The 17777-nt window shown below is 44.7% G+C and overlaps 1 protein-coding gene across 7 annotated transcripts; it reads right to left on the bottom strand.

Moving 5' to 3' along the window:
- Positions 1–7788: 7788 nt before the first annotated feature.
- Rhno1 (RAD9-HUS1-RAD1 interacting nuclear orphan 1) lies at positions 7789–17771 on the bottom strand. Of its 7 annotated transcripts, none has more exons than XM_063237664.1 (4): positions 17675–17689; positions 16714–16787; positions 12701–12940; positions 7789–10322 (listed from the first exon to the last, which is right to left on the bottom strand). In XM_063237664.1, the coding sequence occupies exons 3-4, from the start codon at positions 12854–12856 to the stop codon at positions 9777–9779; spliced, it is 702 nt and encodes a 233-aa protein (XP_063093734.1). In that variant the 5' UTR covers positions 12857–12940; positions 16714–16787; positions 17675–17689; the 3' UTR covers positions 7789–9776. The 7 variants fall into 7 exon arrangements, with proteins under 7 accessions (XP_063093734.1, XP_013000604.1, XP_063093733.1 ...); XM_013145150.2 differs by having other exon boundaries at positions 17640–17686; XM_063237663.1 differs by lacking the exon at positions 16714–16787 and having other exon boundaries at positions 17675–17771.
- Between the last annotated feature and the right edge of the window lie 6 nt (positions 17772–17777).

The following is a 17777-nucleotide window of genomic DNA, read 5'->3' as shown; positions in this document are numbered from 1 at the left end:
GTACCACCTCTCTCAGTAGTCAGTATATTGAGGGCTTGACAGTTCTGGAGGACAATTGTTGGAGAAAGGTAATCTGATCTTGAAGTGAGTCCACAGTTTTTGATACTTCATAAAAGTTTTTAAATCATAAGACAACTGAGTATAGAAGTAAGCACCTATTCCAATTTTCCCATCTCCTATGTTGATAGCTGAAAAGATATCAATTCCTGTGAGGATTGGGGCTACAACTCTGCATGATCTATGGTACATTGTGTGAGAGTTAATCTGTAGTCTTCGTGACTTCAGATTTTGTTTGTAGTGTCACTTAAGGGGTCACCACTGCCAACATGCAGGGGCCTTGCCATGTGGAAGGGAGACAAGTGAATGTATCAAGCTCACAGACAAAGAATTGTCCATAGGGTGAGCACATAAGGTGGGCAATGTTTGTTAGCTCTTGTACATGGGTGCATGACTCAAGAAACCCCACCCTAGGTGCTATACCAGTTTGATTTGAGTGCAGGATACAGGAGAGATTTTCTGGCCATAATTGCTGTAGCACTAAAGTTAGAGACTTGATAATTTGTGCTTACACACATGTTGGAAGGACCAGTATCTCCCAAGTGACTGGATATACCATATACGTTTTCTGCTATAGAGGCAGGCAAAGCCAGCCATCAGAAAGGTCAGTTGTGGTGGACCCCTGGAAGACCGATGGTAATTGATATCTGATGTTGAGAAGTTGTGGTATGGGCAAGGGAATTGGAGCATAGTAAGAGGATGAGGATGAAGGAAAAAGCTTTAGTGGTATAGATTGCGTGTCACGGAGTAACTTTTTGTGCAGAGTTAAGAACATGTAGTTTTTCTAAGAGATAGGTACCTGATGTGGTTGAAATCCCCATGTTTGGCTTTTTGGGACTACTAGGAAGGTTTGTGGGTCCTTGATGATGACATGTAACTTCTGAGTCCAGATGCACTTGCCTGTCCAAGTGATGTTAACAAATATATGATCATCATGATTATTCCAGAATCCACTTTCAGTTGAGCCAATGGATTCACATCCACAGTAAGGGCAGTGATAGTAACTGGCAACATAACAGGATGAGTCATGTGGGTTTTCTGGACAGAGATAGAATCAAGGACTATTAGTTGCAAGTACAGCATTTCCATGTATATGTTTAACACAGGCAAATGAGTACTAGGGAATGTGGAATATGAGGTTACATGAGATCCAGTTGGGCTGAGCTATGATGATGTGGGTGTAGCTCACTGCTCCTCCATGTTTTGTGAGGTAAAAATTATAGGTTGAAGGTGGGAGTGATTGTGAGTGTGTCAGCATTAGGAAACTAAACATCCAAACCAGGAAGACATGCGTGTCCATAGCAGTTAAGGACAGTTAATCCTGAGATAAATGTCAAGTGGAAGATTATGAAGGAGATGTTGTGTATGATGTGAAAATCACTCAGAAAGACTGCCTGGACTCCTACGGCAAAAAGAAGAACTAATGAAATGTAAGGGAAGGGCTGGGGATTTAGCTCAGCAGCATAAGCACCTGCCTTGCAAGAGTACAGTCGTGAGTTCAATCCCCACTACCCCCCCCCAAAAACGTAAGGGACAAGGAACTTGACAAGGTAACAAACTATTGGTTAATTGGAGAGTGACAATCATGAGTCCTTGGTTAGGCAAAGATGGATAGGAGTCAGGAACTGAGATGATCACTTGGGAGAGGTGAAGTCAGAGGAGTCTGTAGTGGGGGGACACTGCTTAGTTTGGGTGATATGGAACCAGGATGGCAACCCAGCAACTTTGACCACTGCCAGAGTTGCAAGGTATACCATGTAAGGGCCACTCCACTTTGGCTGTAACCCTGTGGGCTAAGATTTGAGGTAGATTAAGTCTCCTAGAGACATTGAGGGTTCTAGCTTGGCCCCTTTAGAGGGTTGTAGGAGACAATGATCTGCATGTTGGTGCAGCAGATGTTGGAGGAAAGTAAAGATTGGGCTATAATCTGCCAAAAGGGGAAGATCTTGGGAGGCAGGTAAATTATGATGTAGAAACCATCTGCCATACATGAGCTCAAAGGGACTCAGGTAGGAGCCTGAGCTAGATTAGAGCCCGAGGAAGGTGCTGAGCTTGGTGTAGTTCTTGAATAAGTTTTGTGATGTCTTAATGAGCCCATTTGCTTTTTTTACCTTTCCTGAAGACCGTGGGTTAACATGAGGTGCGAAAGTGTCATGCAATGTATAAGCTTGTGGACACCTGCTGGGTGATCTGAAAGACGAAGGCCAGGCCATTTTCAGACTGGTTACTCTGTGGTAGCCCAAATCTGGATATGATGGCCTCTAATAGGATCCAAGTAACTACCTCAGCTGTCTTCCTAGAGCCATTGGAAAGGCATCTATCCACCTCGAGAAACTACAGAGAAGGGTAAGAAGATATTTGAAGGTTTTGTGATGAGACATGTGGGTTTATTCTATTGGCCAGATCTGACTTGGAGTATGTCCCCAAAATTGTGAATAGGAAAGGAGAGGGGCAGAATATATCCTTGAGGAGAGGTCTTAGCACACAGCTGACAGTTGTGTGTGACTTGATGGATAATGGTTTTTAAAAAGGGATGTGTAACCACTGGAGCTAAGAGTTTGTATAAGGTCTTTGATCCTACATGGAAACAGTTACGTGAGCTCATGTTGATGTTAGAGGTTTGCTGGTCTGGTAGTACCAGCTTAGACCTTTGGGAAATCTACCCCTGTGTGTTTCATGTATGGTTTGGCTTGTGAGGGAGGAGTACCTGTTCTGGTGAATACTGGGGTAGTGGCCAAGTACCTGGGAATAACAGAAGCAAGTGGGCAAGACACAGTTCCTGTGCAGCCAGTTTGGCCTGTGTGTCCTTGAAAGCATTACCTGGAGTACAGGATCAGTGGAGTTTTGGTGTCCTTTGCAATGAATGATCACTACCTGTTTTGGAAGCTGTGCTGCCTCTGAGACCTTAAAGATGAGACTCATTGATGATGGGAGTTCCCTGAGCACTGATGAGGCCCCTCTCCTGCCAGATTGCAGCATGAGAGTGTAAGATACTGAGCATGTACTTTGAGTCAGTTTATGTGTTTGTATTTTCATCTTTTTAAAAATTTTTTTTTAACTTGCAGGTAAATTTATTTTTCCTGCTTTTTTTTTTTTTTTTTTTTTTTTTTTTTGGTACTGGAGATCAAACTCACAACCTCTCATGCTTGCCAGGCAGGCATTTATGCCACTGAGCTAAATCCCCAGCCCTATGTCTTTATGTTTTGCTAGTGTAAGGGCCTGTGTCAGTGCTATGAGTTCTACCCTCTGTGATGAGGTCCTAGGCAGTAACGGATTAGCCTCTAAGATTGGTGATCTATTGACTGTAGCATATCCTCCCATCATTTGAGTTCCCGTATTTGTGGAACTCTCATCTATGCACTAGGTGTCATCAGCTGTGGGAAAGGGATCATTATGCACATGAGGGAAGGAGTAGGAGTCATCTGTAAAACCTGACTGGGGTAAGGGTATCACTAGTGGAAATGATAATGGCAGGGACCTGTATGAGGGTTAAATAGACCTGCTGTAGATGAGAGGAGGTCATCAGAGTAGGGAGATTTTTTTGCGAGATTGAGTCTGTCAGTTGATAAGGTGAATAAACCGTAAGTCTGATCTAGTGTGAACATTTTTGTCTCAGTGTCACCACCTAAGCGAACACTTGGAGACAAGGAGGCCCAGCATGTACAGTGTTATTGAACTGTTTTGAGAGATATGCCACTGTCTGAAAAGAGGGTCCTTTTTGATGTTCTAGAACCCCCACAGCATTATGGCTTTGGGAGATAGTGTACAGAATGAAAGGTAAGGTTGGTTTTGGAAGTGTGAGAGCTGGGGCTCTTAAGAGAGCCTCCTTTAATCTATGGAAAGGAATGCATATCGGCACTGTGAGATCTAGGGGCTCTGTTATTGGACCCTTAGAGGCTTGGTATAAGGGTTGAGCTAGAGTGGTGAAGTTAGGGATCCAGAGATGTAAGAAATTAGCTAGACCTAGTAAGGATAAAACCTGTTGCTTGATGACAGGCTCCAGAAGGTCCCTAAGGATCACCTTACAATTGGTGGTTATCAAGCGAGTAGCAGGTGTAAGGGTGAGACCCAGATACCTGACCTTTGGAGAAGCCTTTGGACCTTAGTGGCAGAAACCCAGTATCCATGACTGGAAAGAAAGTTGAGAAGAACAGCTGCATGTTGTATAGTCATAGCATGAGAAGGAGAACATAAGAAGAGGCCATCAACATACTGAAGGAGAGTACTGGGCTTGAGGTTAATAGCTGTGAGATAAGTAGCTAGCACCTGGCTGAAGAAGTCAGGACTGTCCCTGAATCCTGAGGTATCACTGTCCAGGTGAGCTGCTGAGATCAGAGGGTGTCTGGGTCTGTCCATGTAAATAAATGCAAAAACGTCTTGACAATCTGGGTGTGAGAGAATAGAGACGGGAAGTATTGGAGTATTACATGGAGAGTGTGTAATCTTAAGAAACTCATTTCTACCTAGCAGAGGAGTAGAACATGTTAGGATAACAAGAAAGTTATGTGTGAAAAAGAGAGTCTGAAACTTGCAAGGCACAGGTTTTGTCTGAAGAGGTCTTGATGGTTGGCTGTCAACCCCCACTATGGAGACTGTGGATCAATACATTGACTTGAGAACTAAGGAAGAATGCTACAGGTGGCTCTCATGTTGACAAGGAGAGTGTCCTACCTGAGATATCCAGCGAGATTTTGGGCTCTGAGAGAGATACTTCGATGGGGCCCGTGGACCCCATGCCCCATCAATCCTCTTCAGCAGTGATGATGAGAGGATTGGTTAACAATGAGTCTGGTGGTGGTGATGGGATTTCCTGTGAGGGCAGGGAGTTTGATGACTTACTTGCTCTGTGGGGGATAGGGCAGTTGCACGTCTAGTGTCCCTTCTATTTGTAGATGCGACAGGTTCCCAGTGGTGGCCACGGATTAAGGTAGACTTGTGTTAAGTGTCCTTTGCTGCACTTGAAACATGGTCCTGAGGGGCTCAGGTTTTAGATTCTCCTTTGGCTTGTATTTTATTTTGAGCCTGGAATGTCGCAGCCAAAAATAGGCAGTTAAGCCTAGCATGGAGTTTAGCTTTTTCTAGATAATTTTGTTTTTGTTGTCTCTCTCTATTATTGAAGACACAGAAAGCCATATCTAGGAAATCTCTTTGGGGGACTGAAGGCCAAGATCTGACTTTTTAAATTTGAGCCTGATGTCAGGTGCCACTTGGAAGATAAAGTGGGAATTTTAGCATAATGGTCATGATGACATTTTGTAACACACTTAAATCTCCATCTTGATATATAACAGTCTTTGTAGTTAATGGTGTCTATTTAGTACATAAGAAGTTTTCATCTAATTTGTTGTCCTTTAAGATGTTATTGAAGATATTTGTGACTGTTTGGGCTGCTCAGTGTCTAAGCACTTCTAAGTATAGTGACACAATCCCAACTTAACACTCTAGAAGATTTGTATGCTTGAAGGCATACAAATTTAATATACCATAAGATCAGCAATAATGAATTGTCTTAGCTATATGAAACCTTTGTATCAGAGCATCTTTAAATCCTAAAACCTGACCAATGTGAACATATTACAATAATATATTTATAACTTTAGTTGAGGTATCTCTTATAAGGCTATGGAGATCATTGGGGCCTCTGATCAATGATGGAGAACTGTTAAAATGTTACCAGGCAGCCTCTTTCTTATTCACTGTTTGAAGTCCTATCCAATAAGCCCCTAGGGATTTTGTTTAATTATCTTTTTTTTTTTTTGGTTCTAGGGATCGAACTCATGAACTCATGCTTGCCAGGCAGGCACTTATGCCACTGAGCTAAATCCCCAGTCCCCTTAATTATCTTAATAATTTTAATTTTTTGTAAATAACTTACAAAAAACCCAATCACAATATTTATTTTTTTGTACCAGGGATTGAACTCATGACCTTGTGCTTGCCAGGCAGGCGTTTATGCCACTGAGCTAAATCCACAGCCCAATCACAACACCTAACATTATTTTTGAACAATTAGAGACTCTCAAGTCATGAGACATAAATGACTGCATATATTAAATTTACACAACCAATTACAGCATCATTTTGACCAGCTGGCAACCCAGGTGGAAGCCTGCTTTTAGATGTACAACCCACATTATATTTTGAACAAATGATCCAAAAATGGGAAAGGAAAGAAGCATTATTGAGCTCAATAAACAACAGCTGTTCATGAATATGACAAACAAAAAATATATAGATGATCTGTACAGATTGGACATAGAAATATAAATAGCTTAACAGACAAACACCTTACACAATCAGACTGCACTCAAATATATTTGGCCAATTTGGGGCTGGGGATTTAGCTCAGCGGCATAAGCACCTGCCTTGTAAGCAGTCGTGAGTTCGATACCTGGTACCGATAAAAATGAAAAAGACAAAAAAATATATATATATTTGGCCAATTTGAATTATACTAGTAATTGGATAATAACAATTGAATTATAATTATAGTTTTACATTTGTAAGTATAGATTAGTGAGAATCTTTTGTAGGTTAATCAACAGAGATCCCTTGAAATAGGAATCAAAGGAATAAAACCTTTTATACCTGTGAAATCATAGACAGTTATTAAAGCAAAGACAGCTATTAGGGAGTCATAGAAATTAATCACAAATTGGAGGTCTTTGACATAATTCAGCAGTGTAGGACCTGAAAGGCTGTGAGATATGAGAAAGGTCAAAGAGGGAAAAAAAGGACATGAACGTGGACTAAGTCTTCAGTGCCTGTTATCTTGCAGACAGGGAGAGGTTGGGGTGAGTGACATTTTGACAGAGGTTGGGGCAGAGATAGCAGCAGCAATGTGTGACTGGAAGGTAGCGGCAAGCAGGGGCACACAGGATGGCAGAGGCTGGGAGGAGTAAGATCGAGTATGATGGGCAGGTGGGAAAATGGCAACAGCAGGGCAGAGGAGGAGCAGGAGGGAGAAAAGGCGATGGGAAGGGGAGGAAAAGATGGTGATGAAGAGCAGGAATGTGGGGTTGGGGGTTGGCAGTATAGAGCTTGGGCTGTCCCACATGTCGGAAGGAATGAGGGATGTGCTCTGAGAGCAAAAAAGCCTGGACATACAGAATCTCAGACCACTTGCAGTTAGGGTAGCAAAAATTGTCAGGTCTCAGAGGATATCCAACTCAAGAATGCCCTCTGGTGGCCACCAATTAAGCCAAGGGGAGTGTGTTTTGCAGAGTGAGACACATTAACCATGGTGACTGACTTGGAAGCGAGCCCACAAGCAAAAAATGCAAGTTACACTCCCAGGAGTTGTCACCCTAGCAAATAGTACACATGAAAGAAAGCCTCACACGCAGGCACAGCAGTCATCACTGGAGGGACATGGGAGGGGATAGCCCCAGAGGGCGAGGTCCAGTAGGACAAGAGGGGGCTGTCCTGAAGCAGGCCTGCAGCTAATGAGATAGGAACCCTGAATCGAGAGTTGGCTCACCTGTATGTACCTCCAAGGCCTGTAGCAGCTGGTGGTGGATGGAGTCCAGTAACAGCAATGGCAAAAGTGGAGAGAAGAGGAGGAAAGGTTCATAGGGGAAGGGGACTCAAACCAGAGGCAATGCCCAGGGGTTGCACTGCCTCCCCCACCTGATCAGTCCTTTTGGTGTGTGAGAAACAAGAGAAAGAGAAAGAAAAAGAGGCCTTTAATTGCGGGCATGGGAGGGCTGCTTAAGAGACACAAACATCCTCTGAGGGAGAAAGAAAACCATGGGCTTTTATTTGGTGTTGACAGGGGTGGAGTTAAAGGGGCGGGCAGAATGACATATTGACAGCTGATTGGGTAGGGTGATGGCACTCATGCAAAAAGCAGAAGTTCAATTTTTTAGGTTTGCAAGAACGTGTAAATCAGTGTTGAAGGGTGACCCTGTCCAGCGTCATGTTTACTTGGAATAACACACATGCAAAGAACCCAACAGAATGAATGGGGTTGGACGAGATACTAATTTTTTTTTTGGTACTGGGAATCGAACTCACGACCTTGTGCTTGCCAGGCAGGCACTTTGCACTGAGCTATATTCCTAGCCCAAGATACTATTATTGAGTGAAAGGACCAGGAAGTCCTGCATTAATTACAATTAGCATTTTTTCAGATTTTTTGTTAAACTCTTAGTGTAAGAACGTTTTTCCTATTTCATATTTACAAAGACTTCATTGGAAACAAAAGACCACAAGCAAACCCAAGTGACTGATCAATGCCCCCTTTATCTCCCCTGACCCCACTGTATTCACTAAAATAGTGGGCTGGCAGCCATGCAATCAGAATTTGCCTTTCACTTTTTTTTTTTGTGGTACTACTGGGGATTGAACTCAGGGCCTGTGTATGTGCTAGGAAAGCACTCTACCATTGAGCTACATCCCAGCCCTGCTTTTGACCCCCCCCCCCATGGGACACTGCAGTGACCTACTTTTGATTTTTATTGTTGATTTTTGAGACAGGGTCTTACTATGAAGTCCAAAGCTGGCCTTTCAGACTATGTATCCTAGGTTGGCCTTGAACTTCCAATGATCCTCCTGCCTCAAGTCCTGGGATCACAGGCATACACGGTCTTGCCTGGCTTTTGCTTTGATTTTTTTCCCCACCCATCAGGTCATACCTGGATACCAGGAGGATACCACTTAGTACTCAAAAATGTAAGATGGAAACCTGGGCATGGTGGTACACACCAGCAACACCAGTAGTTTTGGAGGCTGAGGCAGAAGGATCACAGAGTTGGAGGTCAGCTGTTGGAAGCTGCTAAGCTAATCATTCACATGTGCAGAGCCCAAAGCACAGAATGTCCAAGGGCATGAGTGCCTAAGGAATGCCATGAGGACATGGATGCTGGAGGCCAACAGGTAGAACACCTGTTGGCTTCAAGAACACCAGGCATAACAGGTGAGCTAGTTAAGCAAAGGAGTGGCACAGGACAAAGGTATAAATACCTGCACTGCAGTGGTTGAGCAGTCCCTTCCTTCCGTCTGGAGGAAGGGCTCCATCTGACCCCAGCTATCTCTAGCTTTATTTTCTTTATCCTCTTGGCATTCCCTGCACCCCCCTTCTCCCTACCAGAATTTAGAGAGCTCTCACTGAAATGAGAGTCAGCCTGGCCTATACAGTGGGATGCTGTTTGGAAAAACTAAAACAAAAACAACAACAAAAAAAGGGTTGGAGAAGTAGGATGCACTTCAACAGTAGAATACTTGTCTAGCATGTGTAAGAGCCTATATTTGATCCCAACACTGAAAAAAAAAAAAAAAAAACCCAAAAAGAAAAAAGAAAAAAGAAAAGGAAACAGGTTAGATAATTAAAGCATTAAGCAAAGGAAATTTAAAATAATTTGTGGATAGGCAATATTGCTGCATTGCTTACAAACAAGTTTCTCTAAAAACCTTCTGCAACCATTTATTTATGTACATTTTAGAGTTACTACGAGATTTTAAAATTTTAAATGGTTAACAAAAAATATGAACAGTTCACGACACTAAATTCAACTGTTTACAAGTTATCTTAGAAAGCAAATCTGGGCACTGAATTTCCTTCCGATCCTGGGGCTCCAGTTAAAATCTTTCTCCTGTTGGTGTTCACTGTACTCTATCCTTGCAGTATACTCTTTTGTAAACTAGAAATGGGATTATAGCAACTCTAGGAAAATCTGCAGTGTTATGAGACTTCTGGAGAAGATGGCTGAGAGATCCAGTCAGCTATTTACCAGGAACTGGCTTCTGCTCAGCTTCCCTCGCTCCTTGAGGAACACAAGTAGGTGCCTTCGCCTCCTCCATGTGACTTTCACCCCGTACTTCTCCTCTGGAGTGTCTTTAACCAGAACAGGCCCGGGGTCCGGGGTGTCGGGAGTAGGGGAGTAGACACAGACTGGAGGGCTGTTTTCCCCCTGTCCTGGGGGACTGGGATCTTCTCTTTCAGATGGCCCTGGGGTCTGAATGTCCGGGGCAGGGAACACGCACAGTGAGCTCTGGAGCACGTGTGCTGATGGCTCCTCACAGCTCTGGGGACTGAGCAGCGGAACCAAGGGCTGTCTGGAAACATCCCTTTCTGATCGACTGAGGCACTCCCTAACTAAGGGGATTGCTGGTATCTCTGGCCTGGAAGAAGACTTCGAACTCTCAAAGGATAAATGTGGAAATTTGCAGGTCGATTTTCGACTTGAAAGTCTTGCCCGATCTCGACGATGTTTCCGGCGTGCTGGAAACAAGCTGTCTACTGTTGTGTCAAACTGAGGTGATACCTAAGAATTAAAAAAAGAGAAAAGTGAAGGCAACCAACTACCAAGCACCTAAAAAAGGAAAATGACACCCACTGACAACAATCTTACTGTGTGTGTGGTACCGGAGACTGAACCCAGGATGCTTGCGCTGAACTACATCCCCAGTCCTTTAATTTTTCGTTTTGAGATACAGTCTCACTGAGTCTCTAATTTGTCAGGCTAAGTCTGAATTTGAAATCTTCTAGCATAAGGCTTCCAGAGTGCTGGAATTACAAGTGTATGCCGGGAGCCGGGGATTTAGCTCAGTGGCATAACCACCTGCCTGACAAGCACGAGGTTGTGAGTTCGATCCCTGATACCAAAAACCCCCAAAACCCAAAACCAACCAGACAACCAACCAAACAAACAAAAATCCAAAAAACAAGTGTGTGCCACCATGCCTGGCTTTTTAAACCAGAATCTTAAAGACAGTAATGGACATAAAACAAAAATGGCTACTACTGAAATGATTATATAAAAACATATAAGCTTTAGCCAAATTAGTCTCCCTGGCTTTGTTTTCTCATGTGTAAAAGCAGAGACAATGCCTTTTGCACTTCATCACTCCACATATGACTTAAATGTCTCTAAACTTTATGAGGGCAGGATAGGAGGTAATAGATCAACTGCATATACTTAGCATGCTCAAGGCTCTGGGTTCAGTTCCCAGCACCAAAAACAAACAAACCATCGAACACTCAAAAATTTAACAGGCTGACGTGGTAACACACACCTGTAGTCCCAGCACTTGGGAAGCTGAGGCAGGAGGATCGTTGTAAGTTCAAGGCCAGCCTGAACTACATAGAAACTTTGTCTCAAAAAGCCAAAAAACAAAACAAAACAAACTTAACAAGGGCAAAGATTTTGTGATTCTCCAGTACCTAGCAGAATGCCTGGCACAAGAAAAGTCCTTAGTAAACAATAAATGGTAGACTGTTGGGACAAGGAATGAACAACTAGCAGCCAGCATGTGATAGCACCATGCCTGTAATCCAGCACTGAAGTAGGCTGTCAGCAACATGCAAGTTCCAGTCCCACCTGGGAAACCTAGCAACACCCTGTCTCAACATAAAAAGTAAAAAAGGGCTGGGGAATGTAGCTTAGTAATAGGACAACCTTGGGATCCAGCCCAAGCACACATAAAGAAAAGAAAGCAACTAGCATAGTTGTGGCACACATTGAGAATTCAACAAATGTTCGTATCTATCAGCTTCCACAGGATTTCAGTATTTAAATTTCCCCCATATTCATAAAGCCAGTAATAAAATTCTTCCCAGAAGTCCTGGACAATCTCTATGAAGCATATGCTTTATTGGGTCTTTTGCTAAACTAGTTCTCTGATACACTGCAGGTATGTTCTCTTTCCAGGAATTTTTTCATTTTTGGGGTGCTGGGGACAGAATCCTGTGCATGCTAGGCAAAGTGCTTCTACCACTAAGCTACATCTCCAGGGCATTTGTTTGATTTGATGCAGGGAGACTCTCTCTATGTAGTACACGCTGGTCTTGAATTCACTATGTAGCCTATTCTGAACTTGAATCTTAGGCAGTTCTGCCTCAGCCTCCAAGTGTTGGGTTATAGACAATACCACCACATCTGGCCATCCTAGGGATATTTAAACTGGCAGATATTACATGTGACATTTCTGTGATGTTTTTTTTTTTTTTATCTTTTTCACACAGGATGTAACTGCAGTTCAGGCTGGCCTTAAACTCACTTCGTTGCCCAGGTTGGCCTTGAACTCACAGCAATCTTCCTGCCTCAGCCTCCCAAGTGCTGGGATTATAGGTATGTGCCACCACACCTCGCTTCTGTGGAGTGTTTTTCAATGTTTAATGTATTCAATGATTACCACAGTACCTACCTAAACACCTTTCACATGGAGTTCAGAAAACAATGTCTTTTATTTATTTATTTTTTGGTCTTTTTTGAGACAGGGTCTCGCTATGCCATTCAAGCTGGCCTTGAGCTCACTTTGTAGCCCAGGCTGGTCTCAAACTCACAACAATCCTCCTGCCTCAGCCTCCCGAGTGCTGGGATTGCAGGCATGTGCCACCACGCCTGGCAATAATTTCATTTTTCATGTGTCTGCCAGTTGTCTGGCTTTCTCAGCCAGCTAATGGTAGTGAAACTTTCACCATGAACTTTTTCAGAGGCTGGGGACAATTCCAGTGCCATCCAATCCAAGCCTCAGTCTAAACAACGAAAAGAAGATACACAAGGAGAATCGCTGACCACTGCCATAGAGTATACTGCTTCCCTGACCCACAAATCTGCTCATTCTTTGGCAGCTGGGTTCAAGAAGAGTTGGCATCCTGAAAAGGCTGTGGGGTAAAAGTCAAAGCATACCAGGGGCCTACCCAGGAAGCGAAGGCTTGGTCAGTGGGCTTGCTGGGCACTTGTACAGTGTGAGTGGCACGTTGCCGCACTGATTCACAGTGGTGCTTGGGGCCCTCCAGTGGTTGCTGGTGGAATAGCAGCTGGGCTTTGTTGGACCGTCTCTTTTTGGGAGGCATCAGTAGGTGAAGGAAGAGGAGTTAGTAACCACATGATGCTGATTGCCTTCTGGTTGGGGGACAGAGTCCAATTCCAACACATACCTGCACAGTAAAAGAAATGAAATAGCAATTTATTCAACAATCGATTTTTGCTGTTATTATTTTGAGTCAGGGTCTCCTTATATAGTTTAGGCCATTGATGGCAAATCTTTTAATGATAACAAAGAGCCTGCTGTAGCATGCATAGGTTCACCACCATTGGTCTAGACTAGCTTTTAAACTCAGGACCTTTGCAACAAGCTGCATCCTAGCTCTCCCTTTTTTTTTTTTTTTTCCCATTTTGAGACAGTGTCTCACTAAATACCCAGGCTGAGCTGAGACTTGTCATCCTCTTGCTTCAAGCTCCCATAGTGCTGAGATTATAGGCATGTGCCACCACACCCAGGTAGTAAGAAACAATTGAAGGGTAAGCACTTATAGTACACAGAAGTCCCATCTTCAAGGAGCTGAGAATGTAGTTCAGCCATCCCACACTTCAAACATGCAGGAAGCCTTGTGTTGCACCCCCAGCAGTGCACGAGAGACAAAAAGGAGCTGAGGGGCTACAACAGGGAAACAATCACAGTTCAACAGGAGGCTGCAACATGCTTCTGTTTGTCTACGGTAGGCAGGAAGCTAAATGACTGGTGGGTAAAAGGGCTGGGAGAGGCAAAAAGGTGGGGACAAGCACTCCAGCCAAGGGACAGCAGACACAGGGCCATCTTGGGAATTCAAGGTATTGCAAACTCAGCACAGCAGGGTGTGGAGTATGAAGGAGACAAATGGTAAGAGCTGAACCTGGCATGGTGTCACTGACAGGTCAGAAAAACCAGAGGAAGCCATGGAGTGTGGACATAAACCTAAGTGGTCACTGAAGATTTTCATACAGAATGATGTGATCATACTTAGGTTTTGTTTTGTGTTTTGTGAGACAGGGTCTCACTATATAGTTCAGGCCTGCCTCAAACTCACTGGGATCCCCCTGCCTCAGCCTCCCAAGTGGTAGGATCACAGGCATGTACCACCATGCTCAGTTTACACTTAGGTTTTATTTGTTGTGCTTTTTAAAATTTTCACCCCGCCAGGTTGGTGGCACATGCCTATAATCCTAGCTCTTGAGAGTCTGAGACAGGGGGATCTCTATGATTTTGAGGCCAGTCTGGGCTATGTAGTGAGTTCAAGATCACTCTGAACTACATAGCAAGACCTTGGCTCAAAAAATACTTTCTCACCCCAAATAATTCTGAACATAAAACCAGACTGCATAATACAAAGGACCACCATAAACTCAGCATCTAGCTCTAATGACCATCAATCTATGCTCACTGTGGCCAGTCCTGATCCATCCATACTTATATCCATTTTCCCTGCTCCTGCATTAAAAAGAAAATTCACTTATCATTGTATCATCCCCATTAATATGACTATATGTATGCACACAAACACAAATTCCTTATCATCAAATATCCAGTCAATGTTCAAATCTTCGATTGTTTCATAACCATGCTAATTGTTTTGTGTCATTTTGACAGCTCATCATGGCAATGGTACAAAAGGGTACAATAAATACCCTCGAAGTAGGGTGTCTTAGTTACTTTTTCTCATTGTTAAGACACAATACCTGATGTCTAAAATTAAAGGAGTAAAAGCTCATTTTGGCTCACAGTTTGTAGAGGTTTCATTTCATAGTCCGATGGCTCCAAGGCAGGGCAAAGGGGCATCACAGAGGAGAAATAGAACATGGCAACCTTCTTCCTGTCCCTTTTTCTTTTTCTTGTAGAAGTATTTACTGAAAGAAAGCTTCTGTCTGAGAGAGAGACAGAGGGGGGTCCCAAGTGGGTTGCCCCTTTTATTTTTGTCTTTTTGAGACAGGCTCTCACTATGTATTTCAGGTTGGTCTTGAACTCACTTTGTAGCCTAGGATAACGTTGAACTTGCAGATTCTTCTACCTCAGCGTCTTGAGTGCTGGGATGACAAGCATGTGCTACCACACCAGGCCTCCTCTCTTGTATCTTATCCAGACTCCCCACCCTTAGGGCAGCCTTAATCCTGGCATTACATCTCTAAGTCACATACTCTAGATCCAGCCACCTCTGAAAAGCCCCACCTATGACTGCATGAAGCTTTGGGGCAACATCTAGATAAAAACCATAACATAGTGGGACTGATTAAGTTACTGTGTCTACTCAGTGGGGAATGATGCAGGCCTGAATGTAGGCTGTGTTGGTGAAGACAGGAGGATGCGACAGACACAGGGTTGTGGGGAGGGGGGCAAATGAAGCTGGAAACTGACTACATATGCAGGGCTAGGGCATAGCTATCCCAAGAACACAGGGTGCCTGGGGCAAGCCATGTGAAGAAGCTGCTTTTGCCCAGAGAACACCTAGCCCCAAGACAAACCGAACAGCGGGTTGCTAGGAAAATCAGGTGTCATGTGAAATTAAATTGCTAAAAAGGTATAAATAAATGCCCCTGCAATGAGGGGCCAGTTCCTTTCCTCCTATCAGGAGAGAAAGGGCTCCACCTGATCCCATATTTGTCTCTGCTTTATATTCTCATCCTGTCTTGGTCCTTCACCCCAAGAACCTTTAAGGGTCACGGCATGGGATCACAGAAAAGTCTGAAGTAGTGACCACTGGCTCTAATAACCAGATCAACTTTTTCAATGGAATGGTGGGGCATGAGTTAGAACACGGGGTAGAGGGGTAAACGGAAGTGCAACTGAGTGTTCATGACAGTCTCAAAACAGTGGAAAAGTTCTAGTGCTGGACATTTACATGCTTTACCAATTTATTCATTAGATCAACAACATGTGACTAGGTAGTGGAGACATGGGGAAAAAAGCAAGGAATCACTACCCTCTGGGAATTAATATTTTAGAGTAAGGACACATAATAAACACATCCATTTGTTGCCTCATTCAACAGATTTTTTTTTTTTGCCGAGTTCCTACTGTGCACCAGGCAACATTCCAGGGGCTGGAAACATAAACCACAGAACAAAACAAACTTCCTGCTATCACAGCACTTAGAATCTAGTGGTCAAAGTTAATGGACGAAAATCAAACACTAGGTGCTCTTTCAGACAGCATTTATGGAAGGCCTCCCTGAAGAATTAAATGCTTTTCCCTTCCTGCTGATGGAACCCAGTGCCTAGTGCTAGGGAAGCATTGTACCACTAAGCCACACTCCGCCTCTAACTTGCATTCCTTCTGCCCCTGCCTCCAGAGTAGCTAGGATTATAGGCATGTATAATCAGTCTGATTGGTATTTTGAAAAGACAACTCTAGGTATTTTATGAGGAAAAACCCAGTTGAAAGGAGTTCAATGGAAGGGCAGTAGTAGGAGCAATGGCAGCAGTGTGAAGAGCTGAGCTGCATCCTTGTTTGCTTGACAGCTACTGCGTGGGATCAAATGGACATTACAAATTCTGCCATTTTTTTCTGTGTTTGCTTTTTGAGACAGGATCTCACTATGCATTCAAAGCTGGTGATCCTCCTCTCGCCTCTGGAGTGCTGGGGTTACAGGTGTGCCCTACAACACATTCCTGGGTAGGCCAAGGCCGAGCTTCCTGAGTCACTCCACTCCCATCCTTGGCCCAAACTTAGCTCTCCAGTCCTGGACTCACCAGGCATCTTCCTGCCACACAGGAAGCTTCACACACTTTATTGCTCGACTCAGTGAATCTCCCTGCCTCCTGTGCAAAGGTGCCAGATCTCATGCTCAGCCTCAATTCAGCAGAAAAGCCTTTTCTGTCTTACCTAAGTCAAGATCTCCTTATCCAAAATACCCGAAGTATGATCGTTAGGCCTGGTAGGCTCCTTAGTCTCACTTACTCTGAAAACTAAGATAGGATAATTCCTTGAGTCAAGTGGTTCATGAGAGACTGGGCAACTCAGCAAGATCCAGTCTAAAAAGTAAAAGGGGAAATGGAGAGAGGGAGGGTTAGACAGACCTACTGACAGAGGGGGAGAGGCAGGGTAAAGGAGACGGGGAGTATCGCTGACTTCTGACTTCATTTTACAGCTGCACTGTGTTATTTTGGGAATATCTGTGCTGCTTTCCACCCCCACCAGACTCCAGGCCAGGCGGAAGAAAAGAACTCTGTTTGCCACTGTATCCTTAGGATCTGGCATATAGCTGTCTGTGGCATAAGTAAAGAAATAAAACACTTTGTAAAGTACCTATACTAAAAGTTCGATGTTAGCAAGAGATCAAAACAGCTTTGGGTGGAGGATCTGAGGCCTGGGAGCTGAGGCCAGGCCTGTAACATATGCGGGCCTCAGGTTTGCGGCAAAAGCATCGGCAGGCATGGTGGTGGGGCCTGTAATCCCAGCGCTCTGAGAGGCTGAGGCAGGAGGACCCGCCAATTCATGCCCAGCCTTTTGCCTCAGCCTGGACATGGCGAAATAAGGGCAGGAGACGCTCAGCGCGAAGGCCCCGGGCGGGTTCAACCCCTACTACGGAGAGATACCCACTGACACACACAACAAACAAAAACCAAAAGGCCACAGGCCGCCCTCAGACTCGATGGAGTCGAGGAGCCCGACGGTCGTTAACAGATAAACCGAGGACGGTGGCCCGGACAGGAACTCCACCGCCGCGCACCCTGCCGAGTGAGGGGAGCGCCAAAGAGCGCCTACGCGGGGACGGGTGAGGCCGGCGTGCGGGCAGTGAGCAGCCGAGCTCCGCCGCGTCGCTGGCCCTGGCCCTGGCCCCGCGCCCCCATCCAGCCCGGCCCCGCCCAGCGCGCCCCCCGCACCTCACAGCCCGCACCGCGCACCGCGCCGCATGCACCTCACAGCCCGCGGGCCGCCGCTCCGCGCCCAGGGTTCCGCCCAGAACGCGGAGACACCGGCCGCCGATTGGCGACGCTCCGTCACGTGACCCAACGCTCCGC

This window comes from Cavia porcellus, unplaced genomic scaffold, assembly GCF_034190915.1.
Source record: "Cavia porcellus strain 051 isolate PalLab524CR breed Dunkin Hartley unplaced genomic scaffold, mCavPor4.1 scaffold_27, whole genome shotgun sequence".
Taxonomy (NCBI): domain Eukaryota; kingdom Metazoa; phylum Chordata; class Mammalia; order Rodentia; family Caviidae; genus Cavia; species Cavia porcellus.
The sequence above is the reverse complement of the archived record's forward strand: the minus strand, read 5'-3'. Positions and strand labels throughout refer to the sequence as shown.